Source organism: Oncorhynchus mykiss, chromosome 7, assembly GCF_013265735.2.
Source record: "Oncorhynchus mykiss isolate Arlee chromosome 7, USDA_OmykA_1.1, whole genome shotgun sequence".
NCBI lineage: Eukaryota > Metazoa > Chordata > Actinopteri > Salmoniformes > Salmonidae > Oncorhynchus > Oncorhynchus mykiss.
In genome coordinates, this window is record NC_048571.1 from 18,220,834 (window position 1) to 18,238,979 (window position 18,146).

General features: G+C 43.8%; 1 protein-coding gene across 3 annotated transcripts in view; it reads left to right on the plus strand.

Moving 5' to 3' along the window:
* The window catches only part of LOC110527431 (neuronal membrane glycoprotein M6-b), a 36,863-nt gene that overhangs the window by 15,533 nt on the left and 3,184 nt on the right, over window positions 1-18,146 (plus strand). For 2 of the 3 annotated variants that reach the window (XM_021608696.2, XM_021608694.2), the window contains exons 2-6: window positions 13,994-14,180; window positions 14,398-14,557; window positions 15,240-15,408; window positions 15,911-15,984; window positions 16,265-16,330. In XM_021608696.2, coding sequence (XP_021464371.1) covers window positions 13,994-14,180; window positions 14,398-14,557; window positions 15,240-15,408; window positions 15,911-15,984; window positions 16,265-16,330 — 656 coding nt within the window. Of the gene's footprint in view, window positions 1-13,993; window positions 14,181-14,397; window positions 14,558-15,239; window positions 15,409-15,910; window positions 15,985-16,264; window positions 16,331-17,033; window positions 18,112-18,146 lie in introns of those variants that run through there. The other variant, XM_021608695.2, reaches the window with a different exon arrangement.

Below are 18,146 nucleotides of genomic sequence, written 5' to 3' on the forward strand. Positions count from 1 at the left end.
CCGCTCACTCTCTGCCACCATTTGCCGCTCGGTCAGTTCACCTCCGTCTCTCCCTCCCCCTCTTCTTCTCTTTCTCTCTATGATGTCACACTGACTTAGCCAGGCATACACCTCCTATTCTCCCTGTATCGCACAGGAAAGTAGGGAGGGGGCAGGGGGGTAGTATGTTCTCTCTTACGTAACGCGTCGCTGCGTTGCCATCCACATCTTCAGATCACAACCGTGAGGGATTACATCATCATCACCACGGCGATAGGGCGCAACAGTGGAGAGCTGATGGGTTCTGTATAATATATGAGTCGTAGAGCATTTTTCTCACTACCGTTCAAGCTTAACGCAGGCAGAACACTCGCAGCGCTATGCTCCCTTGTACTAGTCCCTCTACTGTACTGAACCTCTGTGTAAAGATTCTCAATGCAATGTATCCAACTGCAGGATAAGTGGATGCCATCAAATCAAATTATATTGGTCACATACACATGGTTAGCAGATGTTAATGCGAGTGTACGGAATGCCATTGGAATGTAGCACTGTAGGTGGTGTGTGTGTGTGTGAAATTCCCTGGTTACATTGAATGCTGTTACATGCACACAATAATGCAATTTTTGTGGAAAGTCAGATTAATATAATAGTTTGATTTAAACGTTTACATGCTTTGGAAGAAGAATGATTTCCCTAATAATCCTGTTTACATGGATACATCTGAAACCAGACTACCTGATGGGACTGATGGGATAAATGCAGAACATCGACAATCAAAATAAACGTTCTACCACAACGGCCATTTCTTTTTTTTATTTGGACATAGAAAGTTTGTATGTGAAAACTACACTGAACAAAAATATAAACGCAACATGTAAAGTGTTGGTCCCATGTTTCATAGAATAAAAGAGGGGGGCGGGGGTTGTTGATGCTGAGAAGTATTTCTGTCTGTAATATAAAGCCTTTTTGTGGGGGAAAAACTCATTCTGATTGGCTGGGCCTAGCTCTCCAGTGGGTGAGCCTGGCTCCCAAGTGGGTGGGCCTATGCCCACCCCTGGCTGCACACCTGCCCACGTTCCGATTTATATTTTTGTTCAGTATACTTTGAGACGCATACATTCAGTTGTCCCGAACTCACTTCACTCGAGTTAAAGAGAGAGGCTCGCTCGGCTGATGCTAGCATATGCACAGATCAAATACACAACTGGAACGCCGATTTTTAAGTTGTTTCCTAATAATTAGCTAAATTGCTCAGAAAACCATAGCCGTATGCTTACTTCGATTTTGACCTTACCCCAATTAAGATAAGCAGAGGAAGGTGTTTGAATGACTATTGCCTAATCTGCCTACTGCCATAATCAGTTTAATATACAATTATTACTATGCATGTAAAAGTACTGATTGAGACACATTCAATGGTGATGACAGTGTTGAGAGTGGGCCTATGTGAAATATTGTGACCAATGTTGATTATGAGTCTCATTAAGATTATCAATGGAGAACTTCTTAGGTGTCTTTGTTTTCTTGATGAGACTCTGCCTCTATCGGCGTGAGCGGGGCGCGATGTCACAGAGTGTCTAGGGTGGCGTTCTGCTATCTCCATGACAACATACTGTATGTAGCCAAGGAGGTGCTATAAGGGCATGTTCAAGACAAACACTCACCCACACAGTCATTCAGCTCACAGAAGGGTCCGGAAAGGTCCAGCTGAGGCCCTGTGTATATAAAGGTCCCTAACCCTTCAGGCCTGTTTGATGAATGTGGGGGAGGCGGAGGTGGGAATGAGAAGGGGTGAGGGAGGTGTGAGCAGGCTTCCAAGTTCTTCGTGTGTTGGCTTGGTATCTCTCTCATGTCACGGTTGTCATCGGCAGGTCTCTCAGGAAAAAAAGGTGCTATCTAGAAGGGTTCTATCTGGAACCAAAAAGGGTTCTCCTATGAGTGATGCTTTCACTTGGTAGGATTTTCATGCTGCTGGCTATATGTTTTTTTTTCTCTCTCTCGCTCTCTCGCTCTCGTTCTCTCGCTCTCCCTCTCTCTCTCTCCCCATCTTCCCCTTTCTATATTTTTCTCTGTTCATTTATTCTACCCAGTCTCTTCTAATTTCTCTCCTTGTCGCTCTCTCTTTCGTCTCCTATTGCTCTTTCATTCAGCTTGCTACATCCCTTCGTCACCCCCACACTGTCATCTCTCTCTCATCTCCACTATCTTAATTAATCTCCAAGCCCTTCAGCTGTTTCTCTCTTGCTCTCTCTGACACACACACACGCTGTCAGCCTCCACCTGGGGAGTGCGTGTGTGTGTGTGTGTGTGTTCATGCATGCATAATATGTGTATTTTAGTGGGAGTGTATCCACATGCAACTCCTTAGTCTGTGTGAATTAAATGATGTATGTTTTAGTCCTTTGTATGTGTCTGTGTGGATGTTAGTATGTTTATGCTGTGTGTTCATTTTGTCTACAGTATGCTCTATGTGGGTATATGAATAGCACTGAGTGGCAGGTTGGCGCAGCATGCATTGTTCCTATGCAAGCCAGTCTCCCTGGCCCTCTTCCATCGCCTACTGATGCCCAATCTGCTCGCTCTACTCACATCCCATAAACCTCAGTGTGCCCAATTTAACTCTCGTCATCGTTAACGATGACATCAATACATCCAGGATCATAAAGAGAGACAGCTAATGTGATTTTACCCAGCGACTACAAAGATTTGGGAAATGGAGCGAAAGACAAAGAGGATTTGGCGTATTAATGGGAACATTGAATGGAAATCTATTCTATGGAAATGGGCTGCATGATACTATGTGTTATTCCCAAATTGTTAGTAAAACCATTCTCTTTAGACTCTGGTTCACTTGTATCTGTATAGTAGGGAGATAGGCAGTAAATAGACCATAGAGGCGATGAGCTGTGAGCTGCTCTGACAGCTGATGCTTAAAGTTATTGAGGGAGATATGAGTCTCCAGCTTCAGTGATTTAAAACTTATTTAATTTAAATTTAAAAGAAATAAATTTTTGCAATTCGTTCCAGTCATTGGCAGCAGAGAACTGGAAGGAAAGGCGGCCAAAGGAACAATTGGCTTTGGGGGTGACCAGTGAAATATACCTGCTGGAGCGCGTGCTATGGGTGGGTGCTGCTATGGAGACCAGTGAGCTGAGATAAGGCTGGGCTTTACCTAGAAAATACTTAAAGATGACCTGGAGCCAGTGGGTTTGGTGATGAATATGAAGCGAGGGCCAGCCAACGAGCGCATAGAGGTCGCAGTGGTGGGTAGTATATGGGGATTTGGTCATAAAACGGATGGCACTGTGATAGACTACATCCAGTTTGCTGAGTAGAGTGTTGGGGGCTATTTTGTAAATTACATCGCCGAAGTCGAGGATCGGTAGGATAGTCAGTTTTACAAGGGTATGTCCTTGCAGCATGAGTGAAGGAGGCTTTGTTGCGAAATAGGAAGCCGATTCTAGATTTAATTTTGGTTTGGAGATGCTTAATGTGAGTCTGGAAGGAGAGTTTACAGTCTAACCAGACACCTAGGTATTTGTAGTTGTCCACATATTCTAGATTAGAACCATCCAGAGTAGTGATGCTAGTCGGGCGGGAGGGTGCGGGCAGCAATCGGTTGAAGAGCATGCATTTAGTTTTACTAGCATTTTAAAAGCAGTTGGAGGTTAGCAGTTGGAGGTTGTATGGCATTGATGCTCGTTTGGAGGTTTGTTAGCACAGTGAAAGAAGGCCCAGATGTACAGTGCCTTGCGAAAGTATTCGGCCCCCTTGAACTTTGCGACCTTTTGCCACATTTCAGGCTTCAAACATAAAGATATAAAACTGTATTTTTTTGTGAAGAATCAACAACAAGTGGGACACAATCATGAAGTGGAACGACATTTATTGGATATTTCAAACTTTTTTAACAAGTCAAAAACTGAAAAATTGGGCGTGCAAAATTATTCAGCCCCTTTACTTTCAGTGCAGCAAACTCTCTCCAGAAGTTCAATGAGGATCTCTGAATGATCCAATGTTGACCTAAATGACTAATGATGATAAATACAATCCACCTGTGTTTAATCAAGTCTCCGTATAAATGCACCTGCACTGTGATAGTCTCAGAGGTCCGTTAAAAGCGCAGAGAGCATCATGAAGAACAAGGAACACACCAGGAAGGTACGAGATACTGTTGTGAAGAAGTTTAAAGCCGGATTTGGATACAAAAAGATTTCCCAAGCTTTAAACATCCCAAGGAGCGCTGTGCAAGCGATAATATTGAAATGGAAGGAGTATCAGACCACTGCAAATCTACCAAGACCTGGCCGTCCCTCTAAACTTTCAGCTCATACAAGGAGAAGACTGATCAGAGATGCAGCCAAGAGGCCCATGATCACTCTGGATGAACTGCAAAGATCTACAGCTGAGGTGGGAGACTCTGTCCATAGGACAACAATCAGTCGTATATTGCACAAATCTGGCCTTTATGGAAGAATGGCAAGAAGAAAGGCATTTCTTAAAGATATCCATAAAAAGTGTTGTTTAAAGTTTGCCACAAGCCACCTGGGAGACACACCAAACACGTGGAAGAAGGTGCTCTGGTCAGATGAAACCAAAATTGAACTTTTTGGCAACAATGCAAAACGTTATGTTTGGCGTAAAAGCAACACAGCTCATCACCCTGAACACACCATCCCCACTGTCAAACATGGTGGTGGCAGCATCATGATTTGGGCCTGCTTTTCTTCAGCAGGGACAGGGAAGATGGTTAAAATTGATGGGAAGATGGATGGAGCCAAATACAGGACCATTCTGGAAGAAAACCTGATGGAGTCTGCAAAAGACCTGAGACTGGGACGGAGATTTGTCTTCCAACAAGACAATGATCCAAAACATAAAGCAAAATCTACAATGGAATGGTTCAAAAATAAACATATCCAGGTGTTAGAATGGCCAAGTCAAAGTCCAGACCTGAATCCAATCGAGAATCTGTGGAAAGAACTGAAAACTGCTGTTCACAAATGCTCTCCATCCAACCTCACTGAGCTTGAGCTGTTTTGCAAGGAGGAATGGGAAAAAATGTCAGTCTCTCGATGTGCAAAACTGATAGAGACATACCCCAAGCGACTTACAGCTGTAATCGCAGCAAAGGGTGGCGCTACAAAGTATTAACTTAAGGGGGCTGAATAATTTTGCACGCCCAATTGTTCAGTTTTTGATTTGTTAAAAAAGTTTGAAATATCCAATAAATGTTGTTCCACTTCATGATTGTGTCCCACTTGTTGTTGATTCTTCACAAAAAAATACAGTTTTATATCTTTATGTTTGAAGCCTGAAATGTGGCAAAAGGTCGCAAAGTTCAAGGGGGCCGAATACTTTCGCAAGGCACTGTATACAGAATGGTGTCGTCTGCGTAGAGGTGGATCAGAGAATCACCAGCAGCAAGAGCGACATTGATATATACAGAGAAAATAGTCGGCCCAAGAATTGAACCCTGTGGCACCCCCATAGAGACTGCCAGAGGTCCGGACAACAGGCCCTCCGATTTGACACACTGAACTCTATCTGAGAAGTAGTTGGTGAACCAGGCAAGGCAGTTATTTGAGAAGCCAAGGCTATTGAGTCTGCCGATAAGTATGCGGTGATTGACAGAGTCGAAAGCCTTAGCCAGGTTGATGAAGACGGCTGCACAGTACTGTCTTTTATCGATGGCGTTATGATATCGTTTAGGACCTTGAGCGTGGCTGATGTTCACCCATGACCAGCTCGGAAACCAGATTGCATAGTGGAGAAGGTTCAGTGAGATTCGAAATGGTCGGTGATCTGTTTATTAACTTGCCTTTCGAAAGAGAGGTTGAATAGGCTAGTAATAGGGGTTGCAACAATTTTGCCAGATAATTTTAGAAAGAAAGGGTCCAGATTGTCTAGCCCAGCTGATTTGTAGGGATCCAGAGAAGTTGCTGCAGGGGGTGCTGAGATGTTGGCCAGGGTAGGGGTAGCCAGGTGGAAGTGTGGCCAGCCGTGGAAAGATGCTTATTGGAATTATCGATTATTGTAGATTTATTGGTGGTGACAGTGTTTCCTAGCCTCAGTGCAGTGGGCAGCTAGTAGGAGGTGCTCTTATTCTCCATGGACTTTACAGTGTCCCAAATTTTGGGGGAATTAGTGCTACAGGAAGCAAATTTCTGTTTGAAAAAGCTAGCCTTAGCTTTCCTAACTGACTGTGTACATTGGTTTCTGACTTCTCTGAAAAGTTGCATATCGCTGGGGCTATTCGATGCTAATGCAGAACGCCACAGGATGTTTTTGTGCTGGTCAAGGGCAGTCAAGTCTGGGGTGAAACAAGGGCTATATCTGTTCTTAGTTCTACATTTTTTGATTGGGGCATGCTTATTTAAGATGGAGAGGAAAGCACTTTTGAAGAGCAACCAGGCATCCTCTACTGATGGGATGAGGTCAATATACTTCCAGGATACCCGGGCCAGGTTGATTAGAAAGGTCTGCTCACTGAAGTGTTTTAGGGAACATTTGACAGTGATGAGGGGTGGTCGTTTGACCGCGGACCCATTACGCACGCAGGCAATGAGGCAGTGATCGCTGAGATCCTGGTTGAAGACAGCAGAGGTGTATTTAGAGGGCAAGTTTCGGATTTAGGGTTGTACCTGGTAGGTTCCTTGATAATTTGTGTGAGATTGAGGGCATCTAGCTTAGATTGTAGGATGACGGGGTGTTAAGCATGTCCCAGTTTAGGTCACCTAACACTGAAGATAGATGGGGGGCGATCAATTCACATATGGTGTCCAGGGCACAACTGGGGGCTGAGGGGGGTCTATAACAAGTGGCAACGGTGAGATACTTGTTTCTGGAAAGTGGATTTTTTAAAGTAGAAGCTCGAATTGTTTGGGAACAGCCTGCATAGTTCTGTCATACTATCCAGGTCTATCTCTGCAGTAGATTGCAACTCTGCCCCCTTTGGCAGTTCTATCTTGTCAGAAAATGTTATAGTTAGGAATAGAAATTTCAGGACTTTTTGGTTGCCTTCCTAAGCCAGGAGTCAGACATGGCTAGGACATCCGGGTTGGTGGAGTGTGCTAAAGCAGTGAATAAAATAAACTTAGGGAGGAGGCTTCTAATGTTAACATGCATGAAACCAATGCTTTTACGGTTACAGAAGTCAACAAATGAGAGCGCCTGGGGAATGGGAGTGATGCTGGGTGCTACAGGGCCTGGGTTAACCTCTACATCACCAGAGGAACAGAAGCGGAGTAGGATAAGAGTACGGCTAAAGGCTATAAGAACTGGCCGTCTAGTATGTTCGGAACAGAGAGTAAAAGGAACAGTTTTCTGGGCGCAGAAGAATAGATTCAAGGCATAATATACAGACAAGGGTATGGTAGGATGTGAGTACAGTGGAGGTAAGCCTAGGCATTGAGTGGTTATGAGAGAGGTTTTGTCTCTAGAGACACCATTTATACCAGGTGTGGTCACAGCATGTGTGTGTGTGTGTGTGGGGGGGAGGGGAGGGGGGGGGGCATATTGAGCAGGGCTGGAGGCTCTACAGTGAAATAAGACAAGAATTACTAGGCATATTGACATTAGGGAGAGGCATGTGTAACTTGGCGTTGTTGAGCACCGGGACGATGGTGGTTTGATTGAAACATGTGGGTATAACAGACTGGGACAGGCAAAGTTGGTAATATCAGTGAAGACACTTGCTCCAATACGTCTGGCCCTGCGATCTTGTGAATGTTAACCTGTTTAAAATAGATACTCACATCACCTACGGAGAGTGTGATCACACAGTTGTCCGGAACTGCTTGTGCTCTCATGCATGGTTCAGTGTTGCTTGTGTGTGTGTTTACGTGATTCCCCAGCTATCACATAACATTCTGAGAACCATATGCTTCTTAGAGCTTGGTGAGAGCATGGTTGTCCTATGGTTATTTTGCATACAACCTTCCCATAATGTTCTGGGAATGGTGCAGGATACCCAGCTAGCACATAATGTTCTGAGAACCATGTGTTTCTTAGGTGGGAATTTCAGTCTAACGTTTCCTGCAGGTTTCCTCAGGGTTCTATTTAAAGTAACGTTCTCAAATTGTTCCAAGAACGCTAAGAAACAATGTTTTTTAGTGGGACTTTTTGTACTTTAGCATAACTTTTTCTGCAGGTTTCCTCATGGTTCTACTTAAAGCTATGTTCTCAGAACATTAGGAAAACGTTCCATAAAAATCGCAAGAAAATGCTAGTAACGTTCAAAGAATATTATAAAAAAAATATTAACATTCTATTCTCAGCCTCAACAAAACTCTCTCTATCCTCTGTCTTATTAAGTATTTTCAGGTGTGTTGGCCGCACCCACTAATTGGCCACATCTGATCTTAATGAGTGCATGTTTCCTTTGAAATGGGGTCTGTTTGAATAGAATAAAATGAACAGCTTTGAGTTTAAAAAAAATAACATGGCATGCTAGCTCCATCCTGGTGGCGCAGTGGACTAATTCCATGGATAGAGAACAGAAGATCATAAACTCAAATCTCACTGATGCCATGCCACAATAAACAATGAATGTGTTTTCATGATTAATGCCTAAGCAAATTAATTAATAAAACTTTCAGGTAACAATAGTAAAATGTTCTCAACCTCCCTGTAATATACAAATGCATGTTCCCAGAATAGACTGAATGTTCTCAGCTTTACCGGCCAGGAAACGTATGGCTTTGTTCCCAGAATCAATGGGAAACCAAAAATGTACATTCCCACAACTTCCAAGAAACTTAATGTGCAAGCTAGCTATATTGTACATGATGTACACTGTATGTCATGTATATGTGCCTGACTGAATAGAGCTAGTTCTCTGTGTGCATAAGTGTATGATGGGAGTCCCCTGCACAGCTGGCTAGGTTTATCCCAGATTTCCCATACCAGTACACTGGCTGATGGGGGTGGACAGGCAGGCAGGGAGTCAGGCAGGCAGGGAGACAGACAGCTAAAGAGCGAAGGCTACAGTAAGTCCACACGGTTAGGGATCACTGCTGGGGTGAAGGATTGATCAAATTATAGGAGTGTAGTAGACAAGTGCTGAGGGGGGATTTAAAAGCTGTATACTTCATTACACTTAATTATGCGTGAGCAGATACTGACCTTGTTGCCCAGTGTCCTTCATATTAATGCTGGACCAGGGTAAGGACTTGGCTATAGGATGTAGACCAGATTAGTAGGTTCAGAGGGAAAGGTTCTCTGGATATGGCAGAAGTTTGATGGAGGTCACTTTTCACATGTGATCCTCTAACTGTACCGTCCTTATCCGACAGAAATAGCCCGAAACATGCTGTGTCGTTAAAACCGTTGGATTTCACAATATTTATTTGGTCTATATTATTGTGACTGGCAGTTGTAGAATAAGGATATAACCTACATGAGAAACACAGAGTAGCCTAAAATATCCGAACATGCTGAAAGTATTAGTCATCATTTACCAAAATTCTAATCATCTCAAATCATGAACCTGTTTTCTATCTCAAGCCTGTTCACTTTTTAAACAGATGGGGTTTCTCTTTCATCAACGCCTCATTGAAGCGGCCATTTTTCCCCCTGCTGTAGAGAGGAGATGGAGCTCTGTTAGAAATCTTCCCACAATGCAATGCAAGCGGAAGCTGTCCTGTAATGAATACGGAGCTTCTAAACTGGAATAGTCCCTGAGGCAAGAGAACCGACTTTATTAGACGCTAAAACTAGTCAATGTAGAGTTGAAAAATATGTTGTACATTTGCTGTGTTACTGTAACGTCTCATAATATTTAGTCGTGTCATAATGTGACTCATAATTTGGAGGAAAAGCCTTCGGAAAAGTATCAAGTGCAGTAGCTATTTTAAATAGATATGTCCTTTTGCAGGACTTTAGTTTTTTTACCCATCAACGTATGAACATTAAAGTGGCGTTTCCTCTGGCTGGGGATGGCCCATTTTCCAAATGGGATAAAACCAAAACCAATCCCTTGGCTACTGAATAATGGATGTAGGTGTAGTCACACAGCCACAGTTCTCTCTGTCTGTTGTCGCTCTCTAAACGCGGTCACAACAGCTTTAGTGTACTCTCACAGCTGGTCCCATTACGCTCCTTCACCGTCCTTACCTGTTTGATGTTTGCAGATCTGAAGGGTCTGGATAGGTATAAGCATATATTGCTTCCATCTTACAGATCTGAATTGAAGTGCCAAATGAAAGGGGTAGAGAGTGAATTGGGACCGGCTGACAAGAGTGCTCAGACCACTTTTGGACCACGCACATTCTCCTCTACCTGTTCAGTCTCACTTTGCTTGAACCACGGTCAGACCAGGTTGAGGTTGAGAGTCATGTCCCCATCCCTGAACCCTCTACTCTGAACCCCGAGGGGGAGTTCACGTCCTTTTGCTGTGTACGCGTGGGAAGGAAAGCGAGGAGCCGCGGAGGGATGTAGTCAGCTAGCTTCAGGCCCTGCTCAACTGGGTCGTGGGTAACATGCTGCCATGGCAACCACTATTCACTGGCCCCCGGGCCAAAAAATGCTCTTTGCTTACTCTCTCTCTCGTTCTCACTTCATCTTACATGTTCTCTCTCTCTCTCCCATTTGCTTCCTCTCTCTCTCTGTTTTTCTCTCTCCATCTTGCTTTCTCTCTCTCTGCCCCATTCGCTATCTCTCTGATTTTTTTTCTCTCTCTCTCTGGCAGTCTGTCTCTCTCTCTCTCTGGCATCACAAAGCAGTGGGCTGAACTTCTTGACAGCAAAACCACTGTACTGAAAGAGGTTGGTGAGAGAGCCCTTGGAGGGCCTTGCTATTCTCTCGCTGCTGGCAGAAAAATAGGCAAACGAAAGACAGTTTCCTATTTTGCCACTGTAATTCTCCAACTGAGCCTCATAGGCTCATAGGGAGGGGGGGTGGGGGTATATATATGACCAAGGGCTGTTCTTATTCACAACGCAACATGGAGTGCCTGGATACAGCCCTTAGCCGTGGTATATTGGCCATATATCACAAACCCCTGAGGTGTCTTATTACTATTATAAACTGGTTACCAATGTAATAAGAGCAGTAAAAATAAATGTTTTGTTATACCCGGCAGTCAGCCAATCAGCATTCATGCCTCTAACCATCCAGTTTATAATTGTAAATATACCCATAGTATTTCATACTCTGTCATTCTGAATGGGTTTAAGGTTGGTTTTATTATAGTGTCAGATTCCACCCAAACAACATGGGAATCATTGAAGGTGGAGAACTAGACAGCCTTGTGTCTGGTCTGAGGCCTCTGTCTATATGTCTACTGGGCATACAGACATATAGCCTTGTGTCTATATGTCCATATAGCTTTGTGCCAGCTCTACTGGGGCCCTGTAGTTCTCATATTTCACCCCAGAGAGAGCAGGGCAGAGTGAGGGAGATGGACTCGACCTCGCTCTGTCACCTAAATTCTCCTTTAATGAATAGCCCATCGATTTCCGTTCTGCTCCGCCGCGGCCGTCCGCTCATGCCTTTCTGTTTCCCATTAGTGCACTTTAACTGTGATGATAAACGCTCAGCTCAGCTGGCATCGCCACAAGCAGCCTAGCCCTGGATGAGGCCCCTCGTTTAAAGCAGGAAGTGGAGTAGTAGTGGAACATTCCATTTGACAAGGGGGCACAAGACTCAGGGGGGGCCCGACCTGTTTGTCCAATTTCGACAAACCTGCTTTGAGTTCTGGTCGTTTAGCCAGTTTCTCTGCTGAGATGGTAGGGTAGTTAGTGCCCCATTCGCATCCATCCATGCCTTGCCTTGGTACTTCATTAACATTAATGGGATAGAGATCCATTACGCAACACTTTCTCTGTCTTCGTACTATGCAACCGACTAACGCCTCATCTTTGAGTTTCAGCTTCCCCCTCAGCAGCAGCTGCCTGCTAGGTTTAACCCCTTGTGTTTTCTGGATAAGCCAACCTTAGTGCTGTCTGGAAGTATTACTATTAGGCATAGCATGCAGACAAGATTCTGTAGCACTATTATCTCAATGCCTGTAACAAACTGTTCATATCCAGTTGACGTTGTAGTCCATAGTCCTGTGAATCGTCAGTTGGTAGCAACACTAATGAGGGCGACTAAATGCTTTGCTGGATATTATGGGATTCCATTGATGTTGGCATGTGGATGTCATTAACAGTCAACTCTGTCACCCGTCACTATAGAAACGGTCACCCGTCACTATAGAAATAGCCTATAGGCCCCTTCTTTTCAGTGAGAAGTCTGTCCCGACATTCATTTCAGCCTCATAAATTGAATTTAAAAAATAAACTATGGGTACATCCTCCAAAATTGAAAATATGAAATCACAATGGATTTGTTTATTTGGAGGAATAACTGTAAAAGAAAGAGCCATAACACTCCTGAAGAAATTTGCCGGTCTGTAATTAGTGTGAGAGATGCCAATTGGAGCAGGTTGTCATGGAAACAGTGGCACATGTAAGGGAGTGCAAAATCTTCCCAGAGTAACTTCCAACATTTGCAATGCAGAGCTATTTATAATGCGCAGTTACATAAACCTGAACACTTGTCTTCAGTGCAATGGTTTTTTTCTTCTCATTTTTGGTTCCTTCGTTCTCTCTTTTCCCCTCTAACAACACTGCTGTTGCCTCCTTCTCCGAGGAACCAGCAACCATGGCACTGTCAAACCCGCTCCACTGCCTCCCACAATGGTCCTTCATTACAACCCTGCCCGTAACTCTTTGTGAGCTTATCACTGTGCACTGCCAATGCCACGTCAGATTGAATGGTCTTGAAACAAAACAAAAAAGAATAGAAGTCATGGTTACACTGTAGAGTTTTGGTTTTGTAGCTGCCGTAGGCAAAGCATTGTACCGTTGACTCACCATATGACACAGTATCATTCAATATAGCATAACCCTCATAACTCTCTCATCCTGCCTTGGTTGAACTAGTAGTGTCCATTAGATGGTATGACTGGGTGCTGTGCACAGAGGACTGGTCAGTGATCTAATCTAGCAATATGTGAAGTCAAAGGTTAATGATAGAATCTCGTGTTGCTACCACTGGTTAGCATTGGTTCTGTATACGTTCTATGAACATCCAATAGGAGATCTTGGGGAGGATTTGACCTATCGGCAGTTCCACACATCTGGGTGGTATTCATTAGGGCACACCATAGGAAAACGCGTTGCAACGGAAAACGAAAACAAGCTGAAAATGAAAACAAGTTCAGGTAGTCCCTCCCTGTTTGTCTGTTTTCTTCCGTTTGGTGCCTAATGAACACAGCCCAGGTCTGTTTGCCTGTGGCCCAGAAACCACTGCTCTGACAATAAGTAGCAATCATTTATTTAGAATTAGACTGTGCATTATTTATGCCATTGGTTAAAAGGGATTCATTTAGAATTAGACGGTGCATTATTCATGCCATTGGTCAAAAGTGCTTTGTGAATGTTTCTCTATGAAGACAAAGGAAAGGGATTTTTTGGGGGGAGTAGATTGGAAGATAGGAGCTTGTACTACGGAGCACATGTAATATTTAACACTCCTGGGAGCCAGAGCATGCCAATTCTAACTGGTAAAGTTGCAATGATGAAGTGAAAATGGTTCCGATATGGTAAGATGAATGAAGAGAAGACATCTTGTGGCTCTTGGTTGGAGACAGTGACACTACTGTATCTGTCAACTTTACTGTAAATGTGACTTGGTTGGAGACAGTGACACTACTGTATCTGTCAACTTTACTGTAAATGTGACTTGGTTGTTTCTGTCAAAGTATTGTTTACTCCACACAGAATCCCTTTCTCAGTCAAATATGACATGGGGTGCTAAATCGGATCACATTTAGCATTTATGAATTCACTAATTCATGATTAATTAAGCAGTGACGGTTGCTCTCCAGGACAAAACCTACATAGTATAGTTCCAATGTATGCCTACATTATAATGTAGCAAGTTATAGGCTAATGTAGCTCAACAACAAAAAACATTGACCAACTGTGTAGCTAAGCAAGGTGCTCTCTGTCTCCCCCTGCAGGTTGCTTCGAATGCTGCATCAAGTGTCTGGGCGGCGTGCCCTACGCCTCGCTGGTGGCCACCATCCTCTGTTTCTCGGGCGTGGCTCTGTTCTGCGGGTGTGGTCACGTGGCGCTGACCGGCACACTGACCATGCTGGAGAATCACTTCTCTCAGATCACCACTGACCACGCCACCCTCACCATCGTGTAAGTTGTGTATTGTGTGTGTCGGGGGGGTCGGGTGGTAGAGTGTGTGTGTGTGAGAGAAAGGGAACTAATTTTTTCTGTTGTATCTCCTATATGTCTTTACCTATATGTCAACCTTTACAGATTGTTAAGGTATATGTCTTTGAACAAGTCTTATCCAGGTTATTCAATATGAATGTGCCCGTTTTCACATTGTTTACTGTATCCGTCCGAGCAGGATCCAGACCATGCAGTACGTCATCTACGGCATTGCCTCCTTCTTCTTTGTTTATGGGATCATCCTGCTGGCTGAGGGCTTCTACACCACCAGCGCCGTCAAGAAGGAGCTGCAGAGCCAGTTCAAGACCACCGTGTGTGGCCGCTGCATCACAGCCACGGTGAGACATGAATACACACATTGCACTCATGAATACATACACACACACATACAGTCACGTGCATGCATACATGCGCACACACGTACAACCGCACACATGACGTTCATGACGTGCATGCGTTTACACACATACAGCTGTACACACACACCCTGGAGGGTAACTGGCACAGTTTGTACTCTCTAGCCTGATGAGTGTAATCGCTGCAGATGTTCAGTAACATCAGCCTTTAAGGCTGCTATGAGGACGGTTGTATCCTCCTGAGTGTCGTCAAGCTAACGTCGGATGAAACGTTTTTATCTTCCCACCCTTCTAACCAGAATTGTGTCATGTATCAGGGACATGTGGATGACGATATGGTGATGAAGATGATGACGAGCTTGGTTATAAATATCCTCTGTCATTAGGTCGTACTGATGGATACTTATACATAGTACAGTGTTATGTTAGGCATAGCAGTAGATTTCAATATCAAGGTTGATGATGATCAAGACAACGAGGAGGATGATGAGGATGATGATGATGATAACTGACGATGATGATCAAATTGCATTGGTCACGTACACATTTTTAGCAGATGTTATTGCGGGTGTTGTGAAATGCTTATATGATGATGATGACGACGACAACGATGGGGATTACGACGAGGGTGATTATGTCACTAGCTCCTCTCCCTCTTCATCAGTTTGTGTTCCTTACGTATATCCTGGGCCTGGCCTTCCTGGGGATCTTTGGCTTCTCAGCCATTCCCGTCTTCCTCTTCTACAACATGTGGACTACCTGTGCTGCCATGAAGTCCCCCATGGCCAACATCACCGATCCTGACTCCATCTGTGTGGACGTCAGGCAGTACGGTGAGTGTCACTAAGTAACACACACACTGGTCCGTGTAGTAACATTTCAACCTGGTTGGAGTATGGAGTTCTGCCTATAGCATCCAGCAGAACACGCCCATGTATAGATTTGTCACATCCCGATATAGCCCTGCATAAGGGCCTAATGTGTGACATACATCCACTTGGCAGTGGTAGGATGTATCCTATTAACATTATGCCTTCGCTACGGGTGCTGATAACACTTAGCCTTTACATGTCAATATCTATAGGGTGTTTAAGTCATTTACGGCATCGATATCTATGACATGTTTATAACTATTACCATCACCCTGAAGCAGTGCGCCATCACCATCTGTCCACTTAAATGGCAGATGTTATAAACAGTTAACATTTACTATCACATGAGGTCAACTCAACTGTTTTTTCCAACAAATGTTGTACAAGTGAAGTGATTGACCACTGCGCTGAATAGGGCCTGTCTGTTGGTCCTAACTGATATATCTTGTTCCTGATTGTCTAGGTATTATTCCATGGAATGCGACACCCGGAAAAGCCTGCGGATCTACACTAGGAGACATCTGTAGCACCAGCGAGGTAAGAACGGCAACCCCCTCCTCCTCCTGTAAATCTTTATGCACATCAAATGAACCTTCATGAACCTCATATAATTGGAATATCATATAAACCTTCCTATTCACTACTTTTTTGGGGGAAAAAAACAAACATGTTTTATACATTTGTCAAAAGCGCAAAAATAGAACATTCTTCATCACTGTATTGCAATTATACAGAGGCTGATTGTGGAAAGGACATATTTTATGAGTGTCAATCAAAGTATCATCACTAACCAGAGATTGGTCTCCATGTTTTCCAGTTCTACCTGTCTTTCCACCTGTACATTGTTGCGTGTGCTGGGGCAGGCGCCACCCTCATTGCATTGGTAAGCTTTGGATGCCCTATATCCCAAATTCCCCATGTTTGAATAATTTGCATGCGTTGCCATGGTACACTGATCTGAATCCCTCCTCCACGCTTCATGGTTCTGACTCAGTTTTCATGAGGGTGTAAGTCTGCCCTATAGCTTCTGGCTGGACACACACTGACATAGCCAGGAGCTCTTTCATCTGGCCTAACACACATTTACTTTGTGGCCAATTAAGAGGAATGCCTCACAAGACTCTGACCATACAGTATTTTGTACCAGAGATGATAGAACAAGAACTGCATGTCTTCATAGGTGGAGCTAATGATTTGTACATACATTTTTTTTGCAAATAATTCAGTTGTTTTATCCCATCGGTGTGGTTGTCATTATGTGATGGCTAGTTGAACTCAGTAATGGGGTCATGAGGCCATGCTCTCCACTGAGGCAACAGGGCTTAATAAGGTCTTTCAGCTACTCTACCAAACTTGGATTGCTCATTAGTGCGTGTGAGAAGATTCAGCACATAGACGGCCATCTGAAATTGTGTGCGCTGTGGCAGTCTAACTTTGTTTGTAGATGTAGATCCATGCAATATGAAGGTACAGTACTGCACAATCTAGCCAGATGCCACCCCAAGAACAGCACTGACCACCCAAAGGCCTCCTGGTCATTGACTTTGTTTCTCACCCCAGTCTGTCTTCTCATCTCTCCCTCCCAGCTGATCTACATGATGGCCACCACGTATAACTACGCTGTTCTCAAGTTTATGAGCCACGGCAACCGCCACTCCACAAAGTTCTCCGAGCCGTATTAGAGAGCGCGAGAATGAGAGAAATGATTGAAAGTGAGAGAGCAAAAAAAAAGAAAGATAGTTAAAAAAAAGGAAGGAAGAAAGAAAGAAAGATGAAGAGAAAGAAAGAGCGAGATGGTGGGGAGGAGAGTATGTACTGCAGCATGTAGAGAAAATGTGTGCGACTGTCAACGTAATACAGATAGATCTATGTGCCTTTGCGTCCAAGCCTATTGCCACACACGCCTTTTGAACCACACTGAGGGACTAGTGAGTGCATGATTAGCAAACATGGCTGAGGTCCCTCACATTCTCTCTCCAGACAGGATATGTGCCTAGAAGTACTGATCCAGTACAGTATGAGTACAGCACCATGTGGGACCACCAGTCAAGGCGATGGCTAGGCTGACCCGTTCATTCAAGTAGAGCAGGCACAGAGCATTGAGGACGGATAGATTAGCAATACAAAAGGGACAACGCCAGTGTAAGAAGAAGGGAATATTTGTGTTGCTGTATCTAGCTTCAGATTACTACAATATTCTGTAGTTATTCCAATCGAAGGATATAGTTTTCTTTTCAATGAGACTTCAATATCTTTCCCCCAAATTCCAACTGTCTAGCTTGAAGTTAGTCTTTTTTAGCCTGTTTAGGCTAGTCTCTTTTTGTGATATTTGTTATGAAAGACGTTGTGCCTTTTTAGTTTATGCTAAATAAACATAAAATGTGAAGGAAAACCAAGACCATTGTCTTCTCTTTTTAGGATAGTGACTGTTTGGATAAAATTAATCCCCACTGACTTGTTTTTTTGTCATTTAGTAATACTAACCTAGCCAACCTAACCAAAAAATACTGACATTGTACAGAAGCAATGCTAATATGTCTCATTTGACATCTGGTAGACTGGTCAACATGATATGTGTCTTCTACTTATATAGTTCGCTTTGGCTAACTAACCCTCTCACTGGCCACCACCCTGTGCACTTTCCCTCACTCCCACCCTCCCTCCCTATTTCTGTTCTCCCTTCCTCTCTTCTCTCTGTT